This window comes from Bemisia tabaci, chromosome 9, assembly GCF_918797505.1.
Source record: "Bemisia tabaci chromosome 9, PGI_BMITA_v3".
NCBI classification, from domain to species: Eukaryota; Metazoa; Arthropoda; class Insecta; order Hemiptera; family Aleyrodidae; genus Bemisia; species Bemisia tabaci.
In genome coordinates, this window is record NC_092801.1 from 35519109 (window position 1) to 35534947 (window position 15839).

General features: G+C 36.8%; 1 protein-coding gene across 6 annotated transcripts in view; it reads left to right on the plus strand.

Moving 5' to 3' along the window:
• Psi (P-element somatic inhibitor) overlaps positions 1-15839 on the plus strand; it is a 38326-nt gene that overhangs the window by 2380 nt on the left and 20107 nt on the right. For 5 of the 6 annotated variants that reach the window (XR_002009307.2, XM_019050007.2, XM_019050008.2 and 2 more), the window contains exons 2-6: positions 9708-9783; positions 11359-11568; positions 12229-12476; positions 13369-13554; positions 14885-14932. Coding sequence is in view for 5 of the 6 variants with exons in the window: in XM_019050007.2 (XP_018905552.1) it covers positions 9708-9783; positions 11359-11568; positions 12229-12476; positions 13369-13554; positions 14885-14932 (768 nt within the window). In the remaining variant the exon portion in view is untranslated. The remainder of the gene's footprint in view (positions 1-9707; positions 9784-11358; positions 11569-12228; positions 12477-13368; positions 13555-14884; positions 14933-15839) is intronic. The other variant, XM_072304278.1, reaches the window with a different exon arrangement.

Here is a 15839-nt window from a genome sequence, read left to right on the forward strand (position 1 = left end):
ACCCATTTTGCATAGGGAAATATTCTTTGCCCAAAGTTTATCGCTCATGATTTATACACCATAGAACTTTAAATTTTTTACTGCCCTTGGTGTGCGGGTTACAGTGTAAGGTGGACAGGTAAGCCGGTCATAATCAGTGCTTGCTGTCTAAACTGGAAATGAAGTAGTTATAGACCTCCTAGTTTTTAAGTTGTGCTTTTTTTTCTTATCCCATGCAAATTTTTGTCTTATTTAGCACTTCCCAGTAGTAATCTAGATGGCATTGTATCTCTCTTTTTTAGCCTGCCTTTTTTTTTTCTATTCTGTTTTTTTCTTTTTTACCTGGTAGCTCATTGTTAAAAACTTGCTCCCGGAGACTATATTTACTTTTCGCAATTTGACGGACGCAATTCCCTGACTTATCACTCAATCGAGCTGTACTTAGTGCAAGAAGCAGGTCCGCTCAATGCACCTCACTTATTGGCTAGGAAAGATAAACGACACATCTCTTTTGCAGTTGATTTTTCTACAATTGAATAATCAATATAATTCCCCTATGTTTTCCACTTTCTCATTATTTTGCGAGAAATGTACCTTTAGAAGTTCAATAGGTAATGCTACAATTTTTCCATTCTGGTACTGAACGGAAGAATGAAGTTTCAAAAGGCCCACTGGAATTCGTTCCCAGTTGGAATATAACATTAGCTATACTGAGTGGATTTTTCCGACACCTCAGCATTGGCAGAAGATAGCATTCATAGACTGATGGAAACCTCCTTTTCATGTGCCATCTTGATGGGCAATGATGCAGAATTAACCTTTTGATTTCAGAGTAGCTAATTTGAGCACTGGATTTTTTTTGGGTTTAATCTAAGTTATTCTAAATCATGTCTCATGTTTCACAATTGGTTTAGTCATTTCTTTTTTCTTTTTTTTTTTTGAGAATCTCAAAATGTTATTTTTGTTCTGTCAAAAAAATTTTATTTCTTGGTATTCAGGGAGACCTGTCTACCCAACATGATGGTCGAAATTTTGAAATGCTGAATTTTTTGTGTCCGTCTGTTTTTCAACATTGATTCAAAATTCTGTAGGCCATTTAGCTTCATAACCTGACCCATGGTATAAGTTAAAATATATTTTCTTCGTTTGTTTTGCATCGTCACTCTTAACTGGTCCCAGTTCGTACTTACTTAGAGTCAAGACTTATTTCAGTTTAATTAAGGCAGCTTTTATTAATGAACGTTATTAATCCAACAACGTCAGCTGACCAAAAGCTTATCAGAGTTTTGAGATGGGTGGTCAAGCATATTAGAGCACTCTATTACGGTAGCTATGTGACAACATCAGTAACCTTTTTCATTCAAAAATTTCTGATTTGCTCTCCTCTTACTGTTTTAGTCAAAAGTAGTCATGATACTACTTACTTGTAGCCTTAATGATTAGAGAGACAGCGGTTTCTGTACATTTTATGCATCTTTTATCAGCCATATACTGTGATGTCTTTTATAATTTTTTCCTCTAGCTTTTGTCACTCACAAAATTTAGGTTCTTTCTAAGTATTACTTTGTCATTTTTTATTTCTCTTAATTTCCCTCCATCTGAAGGGTGTTTGCGGATCTTAAAGTGAAAAAACTACCTGCCAAGTCAATTTTGAAACTTTTCAAGACAACCTTTCACTTGTTTGAAAAAATGTATACAGGGTTGCCACAGTAAGTAAGTAAAGAGTTACCTCGAAAACTGGGTATTTTAAAAAGTCAGGAAAAACCCAGGAATGTGAGGGGAAGTTTCATCACCTTTTTTTGTTCGCCAAAATGGGTTTGCCGTTTCAACTTATCAAATTTTGTGTGAAAACTACTTCATATTATGTCTTTTTAACCATCTGGCATATCTTCAATTGCCAGGGGCTCTACAAAAATGTGTCAGCAAAATTAATTTCCTAAAATCTGTGGCAACCCTGGACATTGACTATGATTGCATATTGTAAACCTCCTGTACCATTAGGCACTATCAAGATACCAATGTTCATAATGTTCGATGAGTCTCAAGACACGAGTACATGGTCGTATCAAGTGGAATAGTATTGAAGTATTTTTATACATACCGAATCAAAATTTTAGAAACACCATGAGTTCAATCTAAAATCAAGTAACTGTGTTTTAAGATAATATCTGAAAAGGAGAACTTGTACTTGGTCACTGGTGGTGATCAATGTGAGAGCTTTGGCAACCCTGTAATCTGAATTGCAACTTGCGCAGTTCCCTGTTAGCACATGCACCTATTGCTTCCTGTGTTTCCGTCTAGTTCTAGCGCCCTCTCTGTAAACTTCTTACGCGGGAGAAATTTTCAAAATTTTATTGGTTTTAGAATCTACTTTTATGACCCAACTGCTTTCATCAGTGCTTCAAATGCTCATTTTTCTCCCTGTCATTCCCATGAGTGTTCTTGTGATACTCTAATGAGAATCCTGTTTTGTTAGAATCTGATGGAATTTCAGTGTATAAATGTATGGGCAGAAAATCGTCCCGAACACCCTGAAAATTTTCAGGCAAATGAGATAGGTCATGTTCTCAACCTGTTCACCAGGTCATGGTTTTGTTTTAAGCAGTCTCGATAAGAAAAATGTAGGCTGATCAGCAGTAGATCAGTGATCTAACATTTAAACGAATTCATTTCATAGTCAGGGTGTCTACAGTTCTTGAGAACCTGGAATCGTCAGGAAAATTTCTCAGATCAGAGAATTCAGAGAAAATCATGGGCATCACATGATTAAGACTAAAATTTAAAAAATCTTGAGCTTGGAAATCTGAACGAACAACAGCCCCCTCTGCACAATCAAACTGTATGTCAGTCCGATCCCAGGTTCAGTGCTCTGATAGGGTGTCTACCGCCGGTAACAACCGGAAAATACCAAGAAAATTGGTTGTGGGCCAGAAAATTCCAAGAGCGTTAAATAAACATTTATCAACTTTAAGCATACAAACATGCGCAAAAATGAAACATTTCATTCAATATATTAAATATTTTGTTTTGTAAAATCAAACTACCTAGTGTCATTATTCGCGTCAAAAAATCTTTTTCAAACTATCGGGAAAATCCAAAATGAAATTTTAGTAGAAATCCTGTCCGAGTCACTCAGAACGATTAATAGAAGAACAATCATCGATGAGGAATTCCAATCTTTGTTGATTGAATGGTCATTACCTTGGGGAAAAAGTTTCTCATATTTCTGCCGTTTGTATTAAAATTTGGGATTGTCTAGAATTTTTAATTTCCAATTTTACGTGTGCAAGTATTTGATACACAAAGTCAGAGAATTTCAATTACTCTGGTCAAGGAAGACCTGGAAAAGTCAGACATTTTTTTTTCTTCTGAGCTGTAGACACCCTGATTGTGTATTACTTTGACATTTCCCCCACTCCTTAATTTTTGAAAGAAGTAATTTCTCATGAAAATGGTCATCCTCGAAGTGAGAGCTTGGTAGAGATGTGGTTTTTTTCCTTTTTAGGTTCAGCAGGCACCCTATGAAAATTGAGTTTAACTTGTGCTGGGAAAAATATTTTTGAAATTTATTTGAATTTTTCGTCCCTGTTTTATTTTTTTCCCTCTTTTTTTTTAGTTGGTGGTTCGCAGTAGCTCTTGACCAAGTAGGATAGTTGGAGACCTTAAGCTTGAGGCTGAGCATATTATTACCTGGCAGTAATTCGAAAATGTAACTAAAGTAAATGAATTTTATTTATTTTGGATTTTTCATTTCGTTTAACACATTCAAGATTTTTCATCAGAATCTTGAGTTTAAAGAAAGTCCAAAGGTTGATTCATTTTCGAACATATTTTTATGCCTATCGAACAGAACCCCCATTCGAAAACCAAGTAAAATCTCACGACCGCCCTTCATCTACTACCGTTCAGAATTTGTTTCCTTTTTGAGACATTTTGGTCTCTGATGATCTAGTGACATAGTGATTGTAATTAATGACGCTTCATCATGGGGCTGTTCAAAAGTTACGTAAAACTCTGAGATGTAGGAAGAGGTGTGAAGCTCGGTTTCATAAACAGATTTACAGCCAGATTGTTGATATATGCTCCTAGTCCCTCTAATTATTAAATTCATCTTTTTCTTTTCTCCCCTCGTATTTTACATCACACCAATTATCATTTTATTAATTTGTTATCTTAATTTCAACCACACCACCCAGACTTCATGACAGTGACTTCCCTCGCGTACTTGAAAATATTTTTTTTGAAAAATTTAATTTCTCTACCTTTGTCAAGTTTAAATCTTCCCTGTTTGTTTGAGTCACCATCAATGCTTATGAAGAGTTTTTTGTTTTTTTTTTTTTTGGTCTTCGTAATTGGGGAGAGAAAGAGTTACAGCAAGTGCAATACATTTTTTTTCTAAAAAGAAATTAGGCCTGTTTACGCTAAAACCGAATGGAAAAGAGAGGATAATGGCAGTACGTAATTTTTGGATGGCCCCTATTGAATTGACTTTTTGAATGAAGTTAATCAGTAACGCCAATCATAGAATGCTGTTTAGCTGGTCAACATCTATTAATTAGCTAAAAACAAAAACAAATTCTCAAGAACTGCATCTCTTCATTGTCAATCGCAGAGTATTTGACTCTGTGGATAACATCAACCTCTCGCCTGCTTAGTTTTAAGGGGATTTTATTAATCAGTTTTGTCCAGTGTTCTGCCGCCCGCCCCCCCCCCCCCCCCCCAAGTTTTAAGAGAACTCGATCACGATGCGCACATTAAAAATGCGGTGAAGAAACTCTCAAACCAAGAAATGCGCGGTTCGAAAGGAGCTTAACTTATCCGTAAATGTAAGATGTCCCGCCTTGGCGCCCAACCGAATGTTGTCGTCCGGCACCTGTCACCTTCATCATTTTCCCGCCATTCTGGCGCGTTTGAAATTCCTTCGAGTCTGCAGACTTTTAAAAGGGGACTTGTCCGGAATTTTGGCTCCAAAAATACGCAATACATCATCACGTAATCTTACCACCTGCTACTTTCATAATATTTAATAAAAAACACAAGATTTAGTGACCCACTACAAGTTTGGAAAACTTATCAAGACGCATTTAGCGAATGGCGCCCAGGGGAGGGAGAACACTGATCTTGCCTATTATTATTTTTTCTTCTGCACTTCAAATATAAGTAATTTTTTTCTCTATTATAGAACATTTAAGACTATTAGTGGCGCCCTAAATACAAGCACCAGTCGTTTGCTTCACCCTTGCTCTTTTCATAATTTCGTGTTCAATAATGATTTAATCAAAAGGCTGTACAGCTTTCAGAGAATTTCATTTGCCCAACTAAAGTGAAAGTAGGGCGCTAAGTGGCTTCCTAAAATGCTGGGTGGAAGTGGAATTGCTGAAGTGAATCCAAGATAAATAGAATCATATTATTCTGCAATGCTTTTGATGATGTTACCAATATTGTTCTTTGAAACGTGACATCATCAAATTGCTATCTACAAATTGGGCTTGTAGATCAGCGTTATTGCTTTTAGCTAATCTATTAGTATGAACTGCGAAGACAAAATTCTATGACTGGTCCAAAGGACCTATCGCTTTACTTTTGCTGTAATTCTTTTGTCATTCCTTTGCACATTCTTGCTGTCCAAGTGTCGACTAAACTAGAAAATCATTGCGACAAGTAGTCTTAAAAAGACAGTTTTTGTGACTAATCTTGAATGTGTTAAATTTTAGTTTACTTCTTCTTTGTTTCCTTGATTTTCTTGTTGTGTGTGCATTCATTTATTTGTCTTTACCATTTAATTTGTGAAAAGTTCATTTCGCTTGTCCAAAGAGGGTGAAATATTTCTTTTTCATGAAAGCCAATCCAAAATTCAGGATCACCAACTTCTTTTTCCGCAAGGCATGGAAATTATTTGCAACTTGTCAAAAGGAAATTTGTATGTTCTGGAAAGTACTTCCGCAATTTTCTAGATACCTAATTGGATTGCTAGTGTCCTGAAAAATAGTGAGATGTCCAAAAATTTTAGGACATAGAAAAGCTGCAGGGTTATTAAGCCATATTCTTCAATGAATGCAAGAAAGAATGGGGAGAAAAAAAATAAAGCTATGCCAATGTAAATCTTCTTGCAAAGGTCAACTGAAACTTCAAAAGGTGTTGAATTATATTAATTTCTTATGTATGTATATTACAATTATGTTTATCCGTTACTTATTGAATGATTTTTTAGCAACCCTCCCAATAATATTTCAGTCTAATCCTTTTTTCGTACAGAGCAATTGAAATGTTTAAATGAAAGCCGAAGCTAAGCAATTTTTACCGTTGTTTTTTGTTTGATGTTTCATGGCCTTTATTTCTTACGATCCGATTTTTAATTGTTGGTGCCCAATATCATCACTTATTCATGCTTGTGTCTTCAGGTTTAAAAACGGCGTCATTTTCAGTGTGAAGTTTTCAGGCAATTAAATATTTAACTCAGTTTCGAAGAGATAAATCAACACCTTAATCGTTTTAGTTCTATTGCATAGCATCGAAATGATTTATTTTTGGGGGAGTCGACCGACTTCATTCACAACTTGCAATCTCTCACGACTTTCTTTCTTACTTTCGTCAATTTTCTTTTTATCAAAATTATTAGATGCCTCATAATAGAGAATGCTTCTCATTCGATGTTATTTAATTTTTTCTTTTCTTTCTCTTTTTTTTGTTGTTGATCATGTGATTCTTGAACTCTGAGCTTTACATGCGCTGTCTATCCTCAATGTCTGTCTGATGTAAATTGCCAGTCCTTTAATTTTATTTGTAATAATTTTTCCCTTTTTGAATTCTTTTTGTTGATCATTGATTCTTGGAAATCTAACTGACCTGACTTTCATTCCATTCAGCATTTAAATGTATCTTCAACAATCCAATTGATTTAAATCTTGGGTTTTCTCCATGCATGCGCAGTATTGATGTGGTCCATCACAGTACGATTACCATTTCATCGGTGTAATATGAATCACTGTACCTGCATTATCCTTCTTAGCCGATTTTTTTTCTTTTTTTTTCTAAATTATATGATGTAGTTTTCTTAAGTTTCTTCATCATATATGTCTGCGTCATTTTGTGTCAATTCGAGGGCTAACTTTATTTTCATGTCTTCAAGCTGTTTAAATTTTGATCGTTTAATATTGATGATTCACATCTACTTCATCTCAAGTCAACGTGTATCCAATTCTCAGCAATCTGCTCCTCACTTTCCAGGAGTGCTGAAAGCTCTTTTGGCCCACTGCGGTTTCAAGCAACCAGAGATTCAGTATACGCACTGTGACGTCGCGTTCTCGCATTAGTGCTCTTACAAAATTTTGCATTTTTCATAATGCAACATTTTGCAAATTTTTCTCCAAAATTCAACGTTCTTGCACAAGTATTGTAAAAATAATAACATCCCTGTTGTTAATTGCCGTATAAATCAGTGAGTTGAGCGTTCACTATTTAGAATAAAACTGATTTCCGAAATGATCGAAATGCTGTCTGATGCCCCGGGGGCTTACAGTTACAACTTTCATTCTTATCATTCAGCTCTTCTTTTTAGTAGCTCGTTTCGTCCTATGTATCCCACTTGAAGAAACCTCACAAAATCGCGCTATCTCAGTGTGTCTTGAAAGTATTTTATTTTTTTCATAGGAGAAGCATCTTAAAGATTTGCCAAAAATTTGCAGAGATTTTTCTTTACACTAGTTAGAAAAACACAAACATTTAAACATAAATTTGTGTGACTGTTCTCCTATGAAAAAGTAAATTATTTGCAAACAAACAATGCATTATTGTTAAGGCCAAATTGCCTCTGGTTTTTGAGCGTAACAATTTCATAGAAGTTGAATGTCCAATGTCCTGGTTAGCTTGATTTGTATCCGAACCTGTTTGCCTTTTATTGGGAATTGCGACTAACAGACGTTGAGGTCCTTCAATAAGAAGGAGAAAAAAAAAAAAAAAAAGTACAAAGCCATTTCCTTGTTTACATTCTTCGTGCACTGCAGTTTATCTAGGACATCCATGTGAATTTTATGTGAGATACTTAAGGAAAATCATCTGTTGTCAGTTTATTTTTGCCCTGTCAGTTACTTACGAAGTAGTGAGAACGTTTTCCCGTCAATGTCTCCTTTCTTTTGTTTCATAATCGGTATTTTTGTCTTGGGTCAGTGCTGTGAACTGTGTCTCTAAGTTTTGTTGATTTTTGCTCATCGAGATTTTGGTGAGATGACAGCCAGGGCTTCGAGGGTGCAGGGTTTTGCTGTCAGATGATCTGTTTACTAAATGGAGCTATGGAATTGCTCTGTTTTCAGGGTGTCTACAGGATTCAGATCCAGAAAAGATCAATGAAAAAAATTGATCCCTAAATTTCTAAAACCGGACAATTTTTGACATCATGAAGGCCCTATCATTGTAGTGACAGAAATTTTCTGTGCTTGCTTGATCTTGAATCACCCAATTCTTGAAAAAAAGCTGCTCGAAAATTATAACTTCGGGAAGTAGAACTGTGAGCTTCTAAGTCATTTTGCAAATAAAACAAAAGACATTGCTCCTCCATTGTCCAAAGAATACTTAAGCCAGGAAATAGTTATTTCATCTTCAGGAGTTTTTTTCTGTAGACATCCTGTCCTGTCCATTGAAAAACCACGAGATCCCTCTATTACACACACTGGGTTGTTGATTGTTTATGTATTAGTGTCGCATTGCTTGTCAACCGTTTTAACGCTCTGTTTTAACAAATGATGGGATTGGTGATGCAGTGATAGACCCACTATGCTGATATTCTTTGTCGCATATCTGAGCAGTCTATGTCAGCGTACCTGTTTTCCTTGGTGGTGGCAGCTTGGGTTTTTGTCCTAACCGAAAAGAATAGATGACTCTTTTTCAGAGATACATCTCAGCAGTTGCAAAAATCACATTTTCGGAAATTCCCCTCTAATCAGCTCCTTCACTTAACATTAAATCTTTTCAAAAAAAGGTTGCTTCCTTGTACTAAAATTTGCTCCTTGAGAAGGTGGTCTTACTTTTTATTATTTTTTGTATGCGTCCTCGGGATTCCATCGAGCTTGCGAAGGTAGTTTTCATCGCTCCTGTTTGGAGCAAAATCAAATAACCCCCAAAGGAATAAAAATAATTCAGTCTTGCGTTTGCTTTAAGTCGATAACCAGATGTTCACTAGCTCATGCTTTTAGATCCACCATCTGGTAGGAGCAGTAAGTTAGCAATGCTGACATATGTCTCTGGACTCAGGCTTCTGAATGTTATCAACTATCCATCAGAGAATGAGAAAATATCTTTTTGCAGATGAAGCAAAGAATAGCTCTGGCCAAAGAACACACAGTAAAGAACTTTTGAGAGCTTTACAAACAGGAATGCCCAGAAAAGGATAAAGAACCAAGAAAAAAAAAATTATGTGAACCCATAAGTAAAGTGTGTCTTGTCTTCTTAAAGCATTTCTGTTTCATTGTCCTTATTCTTATTTCCATTACTATACTTCTGGGGAGGAAAATTAAGCACAAAATCTCTCTGATTAATCGTCAATATTCTACGAGATAATTCAACAATGGTTGTATGTGTGTCGTTTTACCAGGTGAATGAAGCCATTTTTCGTAATCATCTGTATGTTACTATTCTACTTCTCGTTTTTTTTTTCATTCCCTACAGTAATTTTCTGGCCAATTTTATGTGTTCATGCTCTGTAATGTGTTGTTTTTGTTGTTGCTCTTTTTCAGATAGCGGCAAAGATCAACCCTGCCGCAAGCACTGGTGGAGATCAAGGACAGAAAAGACCGCTTGACGATAACCCAGGTAATTTGTCGACCGTTTGAACGCTGTCGCTTCGCAGACCTATCCCAAATTTTTCCCACTTGCTGGTTCTTGGATTGTGACTTGACATGTAAAAAACTTTTAACGTGTGGCGTATCACGACAGAAGTGACCATTGTGCTCCAACAGTCGAGGTTAAGATTTTCGTACTTGAGTGTGTGAGGTAGCCTTCGAAAAATCCCAGCTCATAATGCCACAAAATCAATTCAAGCCAAAGTTTTAACGATACGAAGATTAGAAATCACAAATCCATCCTTAAAGTTCTACTTTCTGACACTAAAAGTTCTGTGATATTTTTTGCACTGGTCTACTTTTTACCGGGACAAAAGTGAAGTCCCAACTTCTTGAGAGAAGTTTTCCAGGGACTTCAGTTCATTCATTTAAGAAAAATCGGTTCTCTGAGGAATTTTGCTCAGCAAACAATGATCTCTTCTTTGGTGGAACGTCACAAATTTGTATGCCAAAATGATCGCACCTTTGTAACACTTTCTTGAAGAACTGCCCTTTTTATCCTTAAGGCAAGTTTGAGTCATTCTTTTCACTGCACCGAGGTGCTAATTCCTTGTCATTGACTGTTGAGACTGGTCTAGAAACATAAGAACTGTAACAATGCCCAGTTTCAGGAGCAAGCAGCCAGTTCAAGAAAAGCAGATTTCTAATCTCGTGATGTTAGTCTTTCTCTGTTACTATTTGTCTAAAATGGCAATCTAGGGGTGCAGAAATTTTTGCACCACATGATCAGGTCTGCGGTGTTTAAATAAAGGTACCCTCTCAAGAATAGGAAAACATTGGAGAACCATGTTAGGTGTTTTGATCTTTCACGTTTACAGTGTTCAAGTGGTGAAAAAATCCAATCCAAATTTTTGGGGAAATGAGGCCCATTTTTTGTCCCTGTGAAGAATCAAACATGAATTTTGGTCAAAAATTGGTGAAGGCCAATTGGATTTGAGAGATGGCTTGGAACTTTTTGCACCCCTAGAGCGAACTGCGGTATACAGTCAAAGTATTTTGCTCCGAATCCAGTGAAGTTACTTTTTCATTTACTACAGATTTTTCGGAAGTCATATACTCGAGCGAATTATTTTTGGTTTTTGAAAATTCATCCTGGGGAGCTGAAGGGTGGTTTTTCCAGAATGTGTCTCCTGTCTTAACTTTCTGTGCACTGTCCTCCATCACTTGTTTCGAAGTATAATTTGTCTTTTGTTTGCCATTTTTCATTACCTGGATGTTTGAAAATGTGTAACGATTTCATCATTGGAGTTCCAGGAGCCGAAAATTTTTTTTTTTTCAAGCAGGAGATGATGGAACCTAGTTTTCAACGTGCATTTTTGTGGTCTGCTCTGAATTCGTTTCCTTCGAAATAAATAATTATCCACCCTGATGCCAGCCAAGCAATGGAGGGCTAAGATGTTTCCTTAAAAAAATTCCCTCATGCTTGTAATGTATTATGTTACAGTAAGTCATGTCTATTCTCTCTCAAATGAACACAATCCACCTTATGTGAAAGATAAAATAGTAGCGTCCTCTCGGTAATGATAATTTTTATTTCTGTTGACAGACGAGTATTTCTCGCCGGACCAACCGGAATCCAAGAAGCCGGCAACGGCTAGTTCGCCTGCGGCCTTGTCAGCCGCAGCAGCACAGGCGCAAGCCGTAGCAGCCAGAGTGGCGGCAACAGCCGCAGCGGGCATCCAAGGGTTAGGTGGTCTGCCCTTGGGCCCTGTTACCAATGAAGACATCAAAGTTCCCGACAAGATGGTCGGCCTCAGTAAGTTCTTTTCTTTCATCCTGATATTTTGTATCAATGAATCTTTTCCAAACCTCAAAACCCTCAATTTCTAGTGAATGGAACTTGGCTTTATGGTGGACTTTTGCTTGTGTGATGAAATCACCTGCTGATCTAAATGATGAAATGTTTCAACATATTTCACCTCTAACGTTCTGAAAGCAATTTAGCCGAGAAAGAGAAAGTCTGGTGATGGACAGGCTATACTTCACCTAGTCTTTTTGAATGTCTCAGCTTTTTAGCCAAAGTGGTGCCTCGAAGCATGGGACTTGAGGGGGGTGTTCCCCCCCCCCCCCCCCAAAAAAAAATTTCTTATGGAGGAGGCAGAACTTTTCAAGACAGTAAAATAATTAAAGCCTTCAAACTCTGAAAGTTTTCAGTAATTAGTTCAGCTTGGATTTAGTAATACCATCCAGATTTTATAACTCACTGTTGAGTGAACCCTTTTTTCTCTTCTCTTTTTTTCTCGTTCCAAAATGCTTGATTAAAAAACATCAATCTCTCTCTCTGCGCAGTTACATTTCCAAATTTTCAAAACCAGTTTGACTCTGAAGTCTGCTCAAAGCATATCTAAGTTGAGTGATACCTCACACAAATTTGTCCCTCGCTCCTTAATGATGTCGGTTTGTTTTTCCTCCAAAGTTATAGGCCGGGGCGGTGAACAAATCAGCCGTCTGCAAGCAGAATCAGGTTGCAAGATCCAAATGGCTCCTGACAGTGGTGGTCTTCCAGAGCGACTATGCACGCTGACAGGGAACGATCAGAGTCGAATGAGGGCCAAAGAACTCATCGGCTCGATCATCTCAAGTCGTAGTAAAACGGAAGGCACGGGTGGTGCCCGGTTAGACGAATTAAATCTAGGCCCTGCTGTCAATCAGAACTCAGCACAAGTGAGTAGATTTTCACATTCTATCAACTCGATCTTGTCTAATGTAATTTACATGAAATCACTGATGCAGCTGAAACAGCGAAACTTCTTTCATTTGTACGAAAACGAGACCTATGAGAAAGCCCTAAGTGCTATAAAATAAATGTTATTTCTGACAAAACAGCTGTAGTGGGAATTATGCTGCTAGAGATCCAATGAAAGCTGCGCCTTTTAGTATAATGGCGCCCTTTTCTGCCTGTTTCTAACCTTCAAATTTGTTCGTTTTGGACCCAAATGCAACCTCAAGAGCAATTGCACTTGTGACTGTCATGCCTAACTTTAACTTAACATGAGAATGAAAAAGTGTTTATCATTTCTGTATTTTAAAGAATTTCATGTATTTGAAAGTAAAATTTGCTGATTTTTAGTCACCCCAACGACTTCTGAGTCTTCAGTGTTTCTTGGAACTGCATAGAGTTTGCTAGTTCCCCATCAATGCAATGATAAACTGGAAATACGAAGGAGACGTGTGCTTTTCTTTTAATACTAGACATGGATTGACGTTTGGACGAACTCTCCTCTTATCTCTGAGCTATTATCATGGAAGTATAATTCTGTAATCTTCGCAACTGACTTGCTCTCCATGATTGTCCCTGCCCTGTAGGACAGAACATGGTCTTACTAACTGTACATTATTTCCAAGGCGGATAAAGAATGGTGGTTGCATTTCATAGCGTCTTGACGTCATACGGCATTGGGTACGTTTCGGGTACATCCTGATTGCATGGCACAGCATGTACCCTCTGTGCGTCACAGCCTTTAAAATGGCGACTCGACTCGAAATGCGACCACCTTTCTTTATCCGCCTTGCATTATTTCCAAGTGCATGAGCAGACTGTCATTGATTCGTGTAGTCCTCTCATTCGCAGGTTGAAATTATGGTTCCTGGACCTAAAGTAGGATTAATTATCGGCAAAGGAGGCGAGACCATTAAGCAACTCCAAGAGAAGTCTGGTGCTAAAATGGTTGTTGTTCAAGATGGACCCTCCCAAGAAAATGAAAAACCTCTCAGGATCAGTGGTGACCCACAAAAAGTAGAGGTAAGATCCATTAAATTTGAATAGCCTTAAACAAAAAATTGTAAAAACGTACAGAAATCACGATTTTCAACTTGGTCGTGAAAAAAGAAATGATGCACCTAGTATCAAACCTGCTACCTCTATCGCGCTGTGCTAACATTTGGTAATCATCTTAATTTATTTTCAAGAGAGTAGGTAAGTTCCTATTTACATGAATTCTGAAGAATTTTCTGTATGTCAGCAAGAAAACTATGCCAGTATTTTATGCTCAAGGTCCAATCGATATCTCCTTTCAATTATTGAAACATCTGCCAAATTTTTAGTCCTAGGAATTGAGATTGCAGCTTTTGATACCACTTCAATGCTTCAATTCATTGTTGCTCCCCCCTTCCTTTATTTATTTATTATAATTTTGGTAACAAGAACACAATATAATATATTTTTGGAGATTTTTAAAGAAAGAAGTAACATAGTAAGTGGTTTTTTTCTTGGCCGCTGTGAAAAGTATTTCAGTTTTCTTTGTTTGTTTTTTTTGTTTTTTTTTTTTTGCAATATTTCGGTAAAAAAGTGGATTTGTGCCTGAATTATACCTAATTTGGTACTTTGAATAAGTCGAAAAAATTTGTGAGATTAACGATTTCACAGAAATCTGTGATCCTTGTCCCGTCAGCATAATCAATGCCTTTTTGATAAATTTTCAATACCAGCTTCGCTCAAAGGATGATCCGTTCTGCTGATGATATTTGATGAGCCTCATCAAACTATTTCACCTCTAACGTTCTGAGAGCAACCTTTTTTTTTTTGTCTTCATCGCTACTTTTAAGTTATTTTCTGTCCTATCAAATTGGCTGGCCTCAAATTCCTTTTCAATTGTAATTTTTCTGAGAAAGACGGTAGATATGTCAATGTAATCAATAGAAATACTGGAGTGCTGACAAAAATTGTTCGGAAAATGACGGAAGTGTCATGTCATCCTTCTAGAATGGGTTTAACGTTTCGAACAACAAATTTTGCCGTAAAACTATTTAAAATTATGTCTTTCTAACCATCCGGCATATCTTCAATTGTCAGAGAATTTCACCAAAATGTGACAGGAAAATCGAGGGAATGTCAAGAATTTAATTTTCTAAATTCTGTGATACCCCTTAACTAACTCATGACCATTCATTTCTTGCCTTTTTTGTGGCGCGTGATATTTTATCGCCTTCTTTGTCCGTTCCTGCTGTGGTAGTTCAGGTTTTAATTTTTGTACGATACATTATTTGTGGCAATCAGACAGAGATTTCTCTCTGTTCCTGTTTTTTATTGTTGCTATTATGTTAACTTAGAATATTTGTTTCCCATTTTTCAGCACGCTAAACAGCTAGTTTATGAATTAATAGCGGAAAAGGATATGCAGGTAAGCCATCTGTCAATCTTTGCTTTTACCGCCTACATTTGCACCTAAGTCCAAACTGCTAAGAGTTTGGAATGATGGCATTAATATAAAATAACCTATTGCTTTCTTTCTTGATCCTACTACATGCATTTTAGAGGGTCTGAAAAAAAAGTAATTCCAAGTACGACTCCCAACTCCATTCAGAGTTTAAGGCATCTAAGGGTTTTCAACTCGAGAAGTAATCTCTTGCGTTACTAGATTTCATGCAGACAGAGAAAAGTCAATATGTTCAAAAATGTAAGATAGAAGACCCTAATTTTATTGAAGCCTTACCCTTGTCTTGATTTTATTATTGGGTAGTCTTTCAGCCTTTTATTTAAGAGTTCAGATTGACTCATTCTTCATAACCGTTCATTAAGTCTCTCTGAAATTAATAGGTTATTTTTACTCTTTCCCGTTGCAGCTGCACTACTTTTGCAGAGTGCATGTTTCGCTCTGAAAATATAAAGCTTTAGAACCTTTACAGAGTGTATCAGTATTTTATCCTGCACTTTCAAACCACAAGCCTCTTCTCTGCTTGATTCTCCCGATCCTCTACACCATTTTATTATCTTCGTTAAATAAATCTTCATTTTGCGAGTGTGAACTTACTAAATCTAAAATGAAATAGACCTTGCATTACAGTTAAAAATGTAACCTGCTAAAATTGTGCCTCATTTTCAGTTATTCAGACCTATCTGTCTATGAATCCCTGACAGTACACTGCATCCTAGGATCTTAAACCCTTGGAAAAGTCTTTCTACAGATTTTCAAAACAAAATTAGGCTTGCAGGAGGTAGAAAATGGTTGATCGTTTCAGGCGGAATCTTTTAAAGATCTAGAATTTTGACTAGTTAAAATCATTAATAAAATAGGAATGAAGAAAACC